We start from the raw sequence: 12,104 nt of genomic DNA, 5'->3' as shown, positions 1-12,104 counted from the left end.
GATGCCAAATATGGTTTCATTTGCTCGATTAATTCTTGAGTTATGCAAAAAATTGTATGGAAGCCCCTCTTTCCCGTTGTTTCCCGCTGAAAAAAGGTGGGTTATCTCTCGTATCTAAATTCCCTCACATGATATGGTAGATATGGTTCAATTTGCTCGATCAACTCTCCAGTTATACTGATAATTGTAAGGGGGAGGGGTCTTCCCCTTTTCATCCACCTCTTTGAAGGTGTAATTGATACCAAATATTCATAGAAGTATTTCTCGTACCCAACTTCCCTCCTACCCACTGGAAGAAGGCAGGGGTCTCAAACAATCATTAGAACATGTCACGTTTCCAAATATCCGCCCATGCTAAATTTGGTTCCATTTGCTTGATTAGTTTTTAAGTTATGTGAAAAATTGTAAGGTAGTCCCCCTCTCCCCTTCCTATCACCCCACTGAGAGGAGGGAGGGGTACATAATATTGTTTGAAATATTCCCTGTTCCCAAATACCACCCCATGCCAAGTTTGATACCATTTGCTTGATTGGTCCTCGATTTATGCAAAAAATTGTCTTTTGTTTGGGAGGCCCCTCCCCCCCTCCTTTTAGGGGGAGGGGTCCCAAACCATTATAGGAACCTTCCCCGGCCTCCAAAACCCCCACCTGCCAAGTTTCACGTAAATCGGTTCATTGTTGAATTAGCTAATCGCCGCGTAAAAATCGGTTCAGTAGTTTTTGAGTCTATAGGGAACAGACAGACAGACAGAAATTCATTTTTATATATATATATAGATTACAAGCATGGTCGTAGGAACGGGGGAAAGGGATTTGGGGGGGTGTATTTTTAAAACTATTGATTTGATCGAAAATCTTTCTATGGAGGAAATAAAGGTGTTAATATGATATTTAATGTAAAAATATTGCAAAATCATGATATTTCACAGAAATTCACCTAGAAAAAGCAATTGGAACCTGGTTCGAACCTTTTCATGAGAAGGCATCTCGAAGAATTTGACCTCTTAAATCCGGTTTTAAAATAAATTTCTTTGTCCATCAGAACACATCTACCACATTGCGTTAAAACCGGTTGCACAGATTGTGATCTATGAAACTGTTCACTATTGGTTATTTAATTGGTGTCTTCTAGTCAGCCAATACTTTTTGCCTGCCGGACACGGATTTACTGCATAGTTAAGGGGTCTATTTTCAATTATTCTCAATAACCATAGTGTTTTTACCCATATTTGAGATCAAGGGTCCCACTCCAATGCTTGGTTTGGTTTTTGTGAGCATCTTTGAGTGGTTCCCAGATAACCAGAAGTCGTATTTTATTTTACAGATTATATCGTATAGAATGTTATTTAAACTCATTTTCGTATATCTGCACCTACAATGTGCGGCCCATGCATACTCTTTATCGTATTTAAATGCATTGCATGATTTTATTACGACAAGAAAAGAGTATTCATGTGCATATGAACTCGACCTTTGTGTAAGACAATTCGCAAAAAATCTGTGAAACGACCGATATACCCCAGACATCCAGTAGTCGAATTTTATTTTACAGATTATATCGTATAGAATGTTATTTAATCTCATTGTCGTATATCTGCACCTACAATGTGTGGCCCATGCATATTCTTTATCGTATTTGAATACATTGTATGATTTTATTACGACAATACATTAATCAAGAAAATGTGTGCTAATTATAATGTTCAACTCATCGTTGAAATCCGGTGTTTTTCCTCAAGTATGGAAGGAATCTTTTCTTGTACCTATTTTCAAGTCGGGGAAAAAGTCTGACATTAAGAATTACCGGGGTATAGCAATCTTAACGTGCATACCGAAACTTTTTGAAGCAATAGTGAATCAAAAAATATATAATCAAATAAAAACACTCATAACTGAAAAGCAACATGGATTTGTTAAAGGACGATCTACAGCGACTAATTTACTTGAATTCGTTTCTTATAATATCCACTCTATGGATCAAGGAAATTCCGTTTAGGCTCTATACACGGACTTCAGTAAAGCTTTTGATAGAATCGACATCCCTTTGTTAATTCTTAAACTACATAAAAACGGATTCAGTACACAACTGCTGAAATGGATTGAGTCGTATTTGACAAACCGTACACAAATTGTTAGATTCAATGGTTCACTTTCGAAAAGCATCTCCGTTACATCTGGTGTGCCTCAAGGCTCCCATCTCGGTCCCTTATTATTTATCTTATACGTCAATGACATTACTTATTTACTGAACCAGCTAAACGTGCTTATATACGCAGACGATATGAAGCTTTATATGATAGTCAACAACGAAGAAGATTTCAGGGTGTTTCAAAATGAAATAAATATTTTTTACAAATGGTGCAGTAAAAGTCTTCTTGAACTAAACGTGAAAAAATGTTCACATATTGTATTTACAAGGAAAATATATCCGTCATATGAAATTGTCACATTAGGAAATGAGCCTGTGGAGAGAATCAATAAGATAAGAGATCTAGGTATTATATTGGACTCAAAACTTACTTTTTTAGATCACTATAACTCAGTAATTCAAAAATCAAATAGTATGCTTGGCTTTATAAAACGTTTTAGTTATAATTTTCAAGACCCATATACATTAAAAACATTGTACACAGCTTATGTCCGATCCATACTTGAATACTGCAGCGTTGTGTGGTCCCCCTTTCAAATTTCTAATAAAAACCGTTTAGAATCCATTCAGAAACAATTTGTTCTATTTGCTTTACGAAATCTAGGATGGTCTCAGAGCCAATTACCAAGCTACGAATCACGCTGTTTACTAATAAATATTGAACCATTAAGTGTTAGAAGAGAATTTGCTGCAATCTCCTTTGTAAACGACATAATTAATCAGCGTGTTCAATCTACTTATCTACTAAATAAGTTAAACTTTTATTGTCCGAGTCGCCAGTTGAGAACCAGAAATCTGTTTATTTTAACCTCTGCTCGAACTGATTATGGTAAAAATAGTCCAATCAATTGTCTTATGCAGAATTATAATAAAAACTACCAGAACATAGATTTTACTATGTCTAAACAGCAGCTAAAAAGTGCATTTTACGGCGACAGGCACTTAAGAACCTAATATTGTAGTATTTAAAGTAATATTAAGATTGTACTTCTAGTTTTAAGTATATATATGTAGCCTACGATGTTTGGTGAAATAAATAAATATACGTATATACTGGTTTTGCTGCATTATATACGATATGTTTACAGGTATATTTGCACGTATATTTGCACGTAAATAATTCGAAATTAAGATTTTTTTTAACATAAAATACGATAGCAACCAGGTGTTAGATCTTAGCAGAAAGAAAGTAAGCTCGCCTCTTTGCTTGCCACTGGATAATAAATGCTATAAAATCGTATATAACTGCATTGATTCGTAACAATGTGCATGCAATCGTATACCTATGCAAATTAATTCGCATGTCTGATATTCGTAAAACGTATTTGCTGGCAATCGTAAAAGAATACAAATAAGTTCAATAAAATCGTTTATGATAATAAGACATCGATGGTTAGAATCGTATTTAAGGAGGCTTCAAAATGTTGATCTATTTTTAGATCATCGATGACGTGTTCTACGATTTAAAAGATCTTAGTAATAGAAATATACGATTTGCTTTTGGTTTAATGCCTTTGAAGCAAATCCCCTGGAATTTATATATTCCAGATAGCGTCGAGGAACCATCATGAGCTGCAGATCGTATGGTCAGGGGATCAAGTCCAGGTACTAACAATAACTTCATGAACGTTGAAAAAAATCAGCAATCAGGCAAATAATAAATTTGTACGATATAAACTTGAATTTGACAGCAAAAACGCATTTCTTTGAAATAATCTTAATTTTATTATTTTTGGGGATGAATAAACCAATTGGTTCAAAATCCCAAAAAAAATCTTATTTTTATTCAACTGACGGAAAATGAGAGCCCTGCACTCAAGTCGCAAAAGACGACCAAATAAGTCGTCAAACCTTCCATATTGTTACGAAAATTGTCGTATATAAAGATATTCCCCATCGCTATCACCGAAATAAAGTGTCCGGATACTAAATGATCATAGCTTTAATTTCGTTTACGTATAAGATAAAAAGAAGTTGTCCTAAATGTTAGCCTTGTGGGACACCTGAAGTGACTTGAATGAGATTTGCCTCCTTTCCATTAAAGTTTATGATTTTTTGTCTGTTTGATAAATATGATACAAGCCATTTCAGAAGTCCTGAATCAACTCCAATTTTTTGCAACTTATAAAGTGGCATCGCTATATCTATACGATCAAATTCTTTGCTAAAGTCTGTATACAATGCCTCAACGTGATTCCCATTATCCATTGCATTTATATAATAATTTACGAATTCAAGTAAATTTGTTGAAGTTGATCGACCTTTGAAAAGTCCATGCTGTTTGGCTGTTATTCGATTTTTTATTTATAGAAAAAAACTTTTCATTCACAGTTGCCTTAAAAAAGCTCGGGAATGCAAGAGATAATAGCAATTCCACGATAATTATCTACATGAGCTTTCCGCCCTGATTTAAAAATAGGAACCAGTAATGAGCTTTTCTATACTTTGGGAAAAATTCCTGTTTCTAGTGACACATAAAATAGCTGAAACAAAGGGTATGTAATTTCATTGGCAAGGTTCTTCATAAATACTGGAGGAATTCCATCTGGCTCAGATCCCTTTGAGGGGTCTAAATATTTTTCAACCCCTTAAAGATATCCTGTTCATGAAGGTAATTGACTCCAATGTTACTAGGATATTCTGGATCAAATGCAAAATAATCACGCTCGCGATTTTCTTCCGAATAAGTGGTATAGAATTCTTGGAAAAAATTTGCAAAAATATTGCAGATTTCTCCTAAGTTATCACCAACATGTTCGACAATCGTTATTAACCCTCCAATGCCATTCGCGTCAATATGACCCGAAGCGCAGATTTGAAGCATCTTAATAATCATTCGAATATACTGAGGAACTGAGATTTTTTAGAGACCAGGTATGTTCTATGAAAATAATAATCAAGTTAACGAGAAAAAATTAAAATTTGAGTTTAGAAAATCGGTTTGTTGAGAAATGAGATACATCTAAGCAAATACAAAATTGGATGTCTTTGTTTTGAGTTAGATTTTTTTTTACCGGAAAATCCGGAATAGCGGTCAAAATGTTCATTGAACCGCCACATATTTATACATCCTCGGATAAATGTATTCTTGACAATTCCAGAAATTAAAGAAGCACTCAAACACTGCAAAGTTGTCAGTAATTATAAGCAATTTTTAAAAAAATGTTTTTGGGACTGTTTTCATTCTTAACCATCTAAAGACCACCTGGTAGAACAAACTCACTTTATTTTTAAATATTTAGAAACTAGAATAAATTACCTACACAATGAATTCAATATCATAAAAATCAATCAACATTTGCGGTTACGAAAATAACAACAAATTACAAGTCAAATTTCCCCGAAACGAATATTCGGTTCTCACTGCTTTTGTACTTTCTGTGCGTTTTATGTGCTTTCTGTTTGCGATATTTGAGGTTTTTTATATATTTATTTAACCAAATTGGATGTTTAGTATTTCTATGGCGTCGTGTTTTCTTTACATAATGGAATGTCTTCTGAAATGATTTGGTTCAGAATATGATAAAAGGCACTAACCGATGATTAGACATTTCCTTTATCTTTAAAAAATTGTTGCCAATTTACTCACTGCAATAATTCTGTCACACAGAAACCTTCAGGAATATTCTTCAAAAGAAAATCTAAATAACAATTTTCTTCATTTTTTACGTGATTAACCTTGTTTAGGCCTAACTTGACAATTTCGCCAAATATGTAATGCAAAGTATTGTTTTCCACCGCCTGCTTTCTTCTCAGACTCTTGAAGGTTCCTGTCGTTCCTAAAAACACTAAACATACTTCCAAAGATCTCTTCACTTTTAACGCATTCGTCCCAGTTTGTTTCAGTTGCCAAAACTACTGTGGAAGACGAACCAAGTAAATTATTTTGAATTTGTTTAATTTTGCCGGGACCTTTCATGCAATTGAAATTTTGACAGTAAATCAAAACTTCAGTCGTATTTCGCGGAAGTTTAGCGATATGTGGATGAATGGTGTCTAATAATTTATTATTTACCTCTTTTCCTTCGAAAGGAGTCCTCATTTCCAAAAACTCGGATTATAAAATTTTTCGTTGCTCTCTCTGGTACGCTGAAGGTGTTGGATTCGTTGTAATTCACGATTGAAAGTCGCCTACAACTTATTGGAAATTTAATTGAGTTCAATGTGGTGTGGTTATGAAAGCTGCGGGAAATATTTGAGTATCGGGATTGATCATTTTGGTCGATATTTTTCTTTTCTATTTTTGTTACTGTTTATAATGATGGAAATTAAACCATATTTTTTGAAGAGATTTATCTTCGTCCTTTTTTTAGTAAGAACATTTTAAAATTATGAAATTTTTTTGTAGACGAATAAAAAGTTAGAAGAAATGAAAGATGGTGAAAATGGGCGATATAGGTAGAGTTGCATCTACTACTACACATTAGTTGGCCAAGCGTGGTTCGCTACACAAGCGGGAACTTCCAGAGCGAACGAACATAAAGTAACGAAATATTAAGTAACTACCATAAATTAAACACAGTATAATAAACGTTTAAATAACAAGTCTCTTTAAACTATGGCTATAAAAAATCAAACACAGGTGGTAGTCCACTATCAGACTATCGACCGTAACGTTTCGCAACCAAACCTCGGTTGTAACGGACGTGATGATAACAAACTGAGAAGGCTACACATTGATAGATCCGTTTCTGCGTTGTCCGGAGCTCATCTGAGCGATCACATACCATCTTTTTGTTCGTTCGCACTGCAAGTTACCGCTTGGCCTACTAATGTGTAGTGGTTGATGCAACTGTATCTATAAACAGAAAGCTTAACGAAGTGTTCTGTACCGTCTCGTATTTTACCACCAAACTATTATTTCGAATTAATTATGATAGTCCTTATTTTTCCCTATTCCAAAGGAAATAAACTCCCTAATAATAACAAGTTCTTCCATACTAAAATTATATTCAAAAACAAACTCTCCCAATACATAATTTTTTTTTTTACAGATTGGACCCCACCGGCAGAGGCCAAGGCGATTGTGAGCTGATTGACCAACCGCTAACACAAATAGACCTATACTCAAGCCCTCACCAACGAGATGCCAATCTAATACGTGATCCCGATTACGATTACTTTGAACGGGATCGAAGTGCTTCCCCATCTTGTCGACCCAACTATGGGTGTAAGGACTGTGGAATGAAACCATATCGTCCAAATTTGGACTACATTCGACCCACAACCTATCGACCTCATGCCTATCCAATGGGTCGACCTCCGTTTGGTGAAGACAGTTACAAACCGATAACAGCTGTCGACAAGTATCGACCTCCGATGTACGGCCGTCCAGAGTTCGAACGGTATGGTTCAAACTATTTCCCACCTCCAAGCGACAACTTCAGGCCATCTATATCCTACAAACCTTTCTACGGCAGCGAAATCGACCGTTATGGATCAGTCGATCAAGATACTTACAAACCGGCGCACACTGGTCCATACGTAAGCGGTACGTACGAACGTCACGATTACTACCGCCCTCCTCCATTCACCTACCATGAGGATCGTCCCATGATCCATCGACCACGTCATCCATACGAAGACCGCGATCCTCCTCCACAGCCTCCAGCACAACCGCAATATCCCTCACATAACGAAAAACCCAACAGCTTCATTCCATACCTCATAGGACAGGACGCTCATAAAAACTGGGGCACCTATGGTGGCTCCTACGGCAACAGCGGCACCGATTCCTACAAATCCATTTCAGATTACTGGGGCCTCCGGAACGAGGTCAAACGGTACGATGGTCCAACTGCATTCAACTACTTTGAACTCAAAAACGAACATCATGTAGATGACAACGCAATCTGGAGCTATGGTGGACCAAAGTATAGCTATGAAGACTCGCACGCCCTTATTATACCTGATCATCGGCCACTTGACCGAATTCCCTACGGACACCAGTGGAGCAGACGGCCGGGCAACGAAGAATGCTCGGTGAAGACTAGCGAAGGTTTCCGGTTGCATCGAGGAGTTGTGAAATATTCCCTCAATACGCCCACGGTAATCGATTGCGAACGAATGTGTACCACAGAATCGCGATTCCGTTGTCGAACCTTTAGCTACCGATACTCGCTGGTGTCCCGGGAAAACTGTTTGCTGTGTGACAGACCGTACAACCTGCTAGACTTCTACGCCGATCTGGAGCCCGACCGAGATTACGACATTTACTCGATGACCGAAGACCCCAAAGCCTGTCAGCTAGAAGTACATCCACCGATACGGGATACGAGTGCACGTGAGTAGTTCGGAAGTATTCTTAGCAGATCAATAGCTTTTTTTATTGATGAAGTTGCATTCAAGAGTATTTACCAGTTAACTTCCGAAACATTCTGCATCACTGATCTCCACAATAAAAAAAGGATCATATAACATTTTAGTTGATTGTTGATTTTACTTTTTCTTTGGTATAAGTATAGGTACATTTAAATCATTTTTTAAAAACCTTTTCCGCAGAATGTTTCATTCGCATGGTCGACTCGTCCCGGTTCTACAAGGCAATCGTACGCGACTCGCTGACCGTTCGATCGGTGGGCGAGTGTGAACTGGAGTGCATCAAATCGTCAAAGTTCACCTGTCGGGCGTTCACCTACAGCTTTGGACCCCATAGCATCAATTCGGTTATCGACAATTGTCAGCTGTCGGACTGGCCGGTCCGGGATATGGACAAGGAGCGGCATCTGGTGTTCGACGAAGGATTCGATGTGTTCGAGCGGGCTAGCTACGGGCAGGGTTGCGAAATTCAGCCCATTATCGATGATAAACATCAGAAGAAATGTAAGACGGTTTCATAAAAAACGAATAACGTTGGACATCCCTTTGCAATTTTTAAAACATTTAAAAAGAGTAGACAATTTGGTTTGTATATAGTATACTATACTATATAGTATACTATATACGGATGTAGGTACTTCTATATGTACCTCGAAAGGTACAAGACAAGAAAACGATTGTATCGGGCCAAGAAAATCTACCGTGGGAGAAAGAAGTAATAGCGTATGTTCTGTACGAGTTTTAAGAGCTATTTGCAATAGAAAAATAGTCTCAAAACCTATCGATTTTACATTCATTTGACATACATTTTTTGTTAGAAATACATTGAGGTTTTTTTTACACTGATATACGTACCGCGTAAAAAACCGTGTAAAAAAACGATTTAATTCCCGAAAACCATGTAAAAAACTGTGTTAATTCCCGAAAACCGTGTAAAAAACCCGTGCTAATTGCGGAAAACCGTGTAAAAAAGACCATTAAAAATCTGCAGCTCTGAAACTTGAGACAATAAGACATATAACTAGACACCTAAGACCTGATACCTGAGATCGGAGACTTGAGACCTGAGACTTGACACAAGAGGAATGAGATCTGAGACTGCGAACTGAGACTTGAGACCTAACAATTGAGAAAACTGAATTGAGACTTGACACCTGAGACCTGAGTCCAGAGTCCTGAGGCCTGATACATGAGACCTAAGACATGGGACATTAGACATGACATCACCGGAAAAAGTTCAATTTGAAGAACTGTAAGATATAGTTTCGTATGATAGATTTTAAGGAATTCCAACTCAACAATGCTCCAAATGGGTTCTTTAGTCATTCTTTAACATAACCTGTACCTTTTCGTGTAAAAGTTTGTTCAGGCACGTGATGATGACTCCTCCCAAACAAATTGGTTGTTCAGACCATTTTGCGACTAACAAACTAAGATATGAATCAATGTTTTTGAAGTAAACTCACACACAACTAAGCAATAACTTTTTTTCTCCCAAGATTTTTTTCCCAAGATAGATTTTTTCTGGCCCCATAAATCTTTTCCTTGTCTTGTCAAAACCTTTTGAGCCGTATATAGTACATCCGTGTACACCCAAGAACCAAGTTTCATACATTTTTGCCCGGGTATTATTTTAAACGTGTTTTTTATACACTAAGGTGTAGAAAATAAAACTTATCTTCGGTCTCTTTCCAGTCTGTTATCTAGGATATGGTTCTCCAGCAAAATTGCTCTCATCAGCTATTAAGAAAGTAATATCGGTCAACACGGAATTGGATTGTAAAAACGAATGTGCCCGTCTTAGAGAAAGCTCACCGTTCAAGTGTATGTCGTTTAGTTTTGGGTAAGTAAATTTGTTGCCGAGAGGAATTGCGAGGGATTTATACTTTAAATACCTCTCTTAGATCGCAAGCATCGACTTACAACTGTGAGATGTCGGATCTGGACCAAAGTGAACTGAAACTTGGAGTTCATTATGCACACACTAATGATCGCGACTTTTGGCTGTTCGCATGGAATCCGTTCGATTACACGTGTCGAGACAAAATAATAACCATCAGCAGTGGGTCCAGCAATGGTGGCAACCGGAATCGTATGAATCACGATCGCCGAATGGATGTGTTCCGAGAGCCGGGTAAAAACCGCAATTTATCATCCGATGGGGAGAAATCTCCCAATTTTATCATTCTGCTTCCAAATCAAATCAACCGCAAAAGCAACAATAACAGCAACACAGATCACCGGCAATCGTCACCAAAAACTGCCTCTAATCACAAAGTTAATCCTAATACGCGCACCGAAGATCAGTTAGACCAACAGAAAGATAAACCACAAGATCATCAGTCGCCACCTTCAGAAAAACTCACATCCACCAAGAACAACGACTCCTAGCCATTTCTATTCACAAACAAAAACCCATCTCATTAAGCTCATCCAGCAATTCACGTATTTTGAAACACACCGCCCACCAGCCATAACAGTCATCATATCAGAGATCATTGCGATCATCCATGCCGAACCGATCCGTAGAATGAAATCTTGCCGCTTCATCTTAGCTTCCTCATTAAGTCGTTCTTGTTGAGTAATAACCATTTATGTATATGTATTTGTCTTCTTCTACCCTTTGTGTACCATGTGACCAATAACAACAACGTTCTGCGTTCTGGTTCCCTGCCCATGTCGTCGATTCCGCTGATGACCTCAACCAACCCAAACCCTTTCGAATAACAAAACCCCAACATCCCCGTCCATTAACTTCACCTGTAAAAAAATTGCAAAATTCAAAAAAAAAATAAACAAAATTGACCCCCGGCGCGACGGCGAATTACAACAAACCAAAAAAAAACCTTCAAAACCCGCGCGCACAGGAGACGGAAGCTGGCGCCAGTATACGGTTTCCGGGAAGGCCTGCCGGCCGGAATCCAAATGCGAACGCAACAAGGTGACCGGGTTTTACTCGTGCGAGATCGAGGGTGGTGAGATCGGGTCGTGGGACTACTGCTGCAAACCGGAACACCCGTGCGGCTACTCCCAAGGGTTCGAGTACCCCTGGTAAGAGAGAATCAGTGTTTGTAATGGTGTGCAATTTGTTTCTAGAGGTGGTACCTAATACCTACCCCGAATGTAGTCGTTGATTTGATGTTTTGTGTTGTATTATACTAATTTTGTATTTTATTTAACCAGTTAACTAGATTATGTAGTTTTAAGAAATTTAGTAAATTCTTGTTCAAAATTCGAACAGGTTGAAAGTTTGAGATACGTTTTGATCACGTAACATATTACTTAACTTGTAAATATTAAAATAACATCACAGAGAACAGACGTACAAGCTCGAACAAAAAATCTTCCAAAAAGTGTGTAAAATTTCAAATGCTGACATTCAAAAAATACGATGACTTGAAGTAGTGCCATCTATTGCGCCGTTCAAAAGTTACAAATCAAATTTTCAGGTGGCCAGTTTTCGAAAAGGCCCAGCCAAAAATCAAAAATAAAATGTTCAAAACTATCGTTGGGCTAGCTTGTATGTCTGTTCTCTGTGATAACATGTCAAGTCACCCTTTTTACCTTCGAAATTTTAATTTTAGGTATTTTTTCAAGGGAATTATTACTTTTCATAAAAGGGTTAGGCTTGATAGTGG

General features: G+C 37.5%; 1 protein-coding gene across 4 annotated transcripts in view; it reads left to right on the top strand.

Moving 5' to 3' along the window:
* Positions 1 to 12,104, top strand: part of LOC129744747 (uncharacterized) — a 163,648-nt gene that overhangs the window by 138,295 nt on the left and 13,249 nt on the right. For 3 of the 4 annotated variants that reach the window (XM_055737439.1, XM_055737440.1, XM_055737441.1), the window contains 5 exons: positions 7,143 to 8,431; positions 8,650 to 8,970; positions 10,162 to 10,309; positions 10,371 to 10,600; positions 11,334 to 11,517. In XM_055737439.1, coding sequence (XP_055593414.1) covers positions 7,143 to 8,431; positions 8,650 to 8,970; positions 10,162 to 10,309; positions 10,371 to 10,600; positions 11,334 to 11,517 — 2,172 coding nt within the window. The remainder of the gene's footprint in view (positions 1 to 7,142; positions 8,432 to 8,649; positions 8,971 to 10,161; positions 10,310 to 10,370; positions 10,601 to 11,333; positions 11,518 to 12,104) is intronic. The other variant, XM_055737442.1, reaches the window with a different exon arrangement.

Source organism: Uranotaenia lowii, chromosome 2 (genome assembly GCF_029784155.1).
Source record: "Uranotaenia lowii strain MFRU-FL chromosome 2, ASM2978415v1, whole genome shotgun sequence".
Classification (NCBI taxonomy): domain Eukaryota; kingdom Metazoa; phylum Arthropoda; class Insecta; order Diptera; family Culicidae; genus Uranotaenia; species Uranotaenia lowii.
This window is presented reverse-complemented; position numbering and strand designations above follow the sequence as displayed.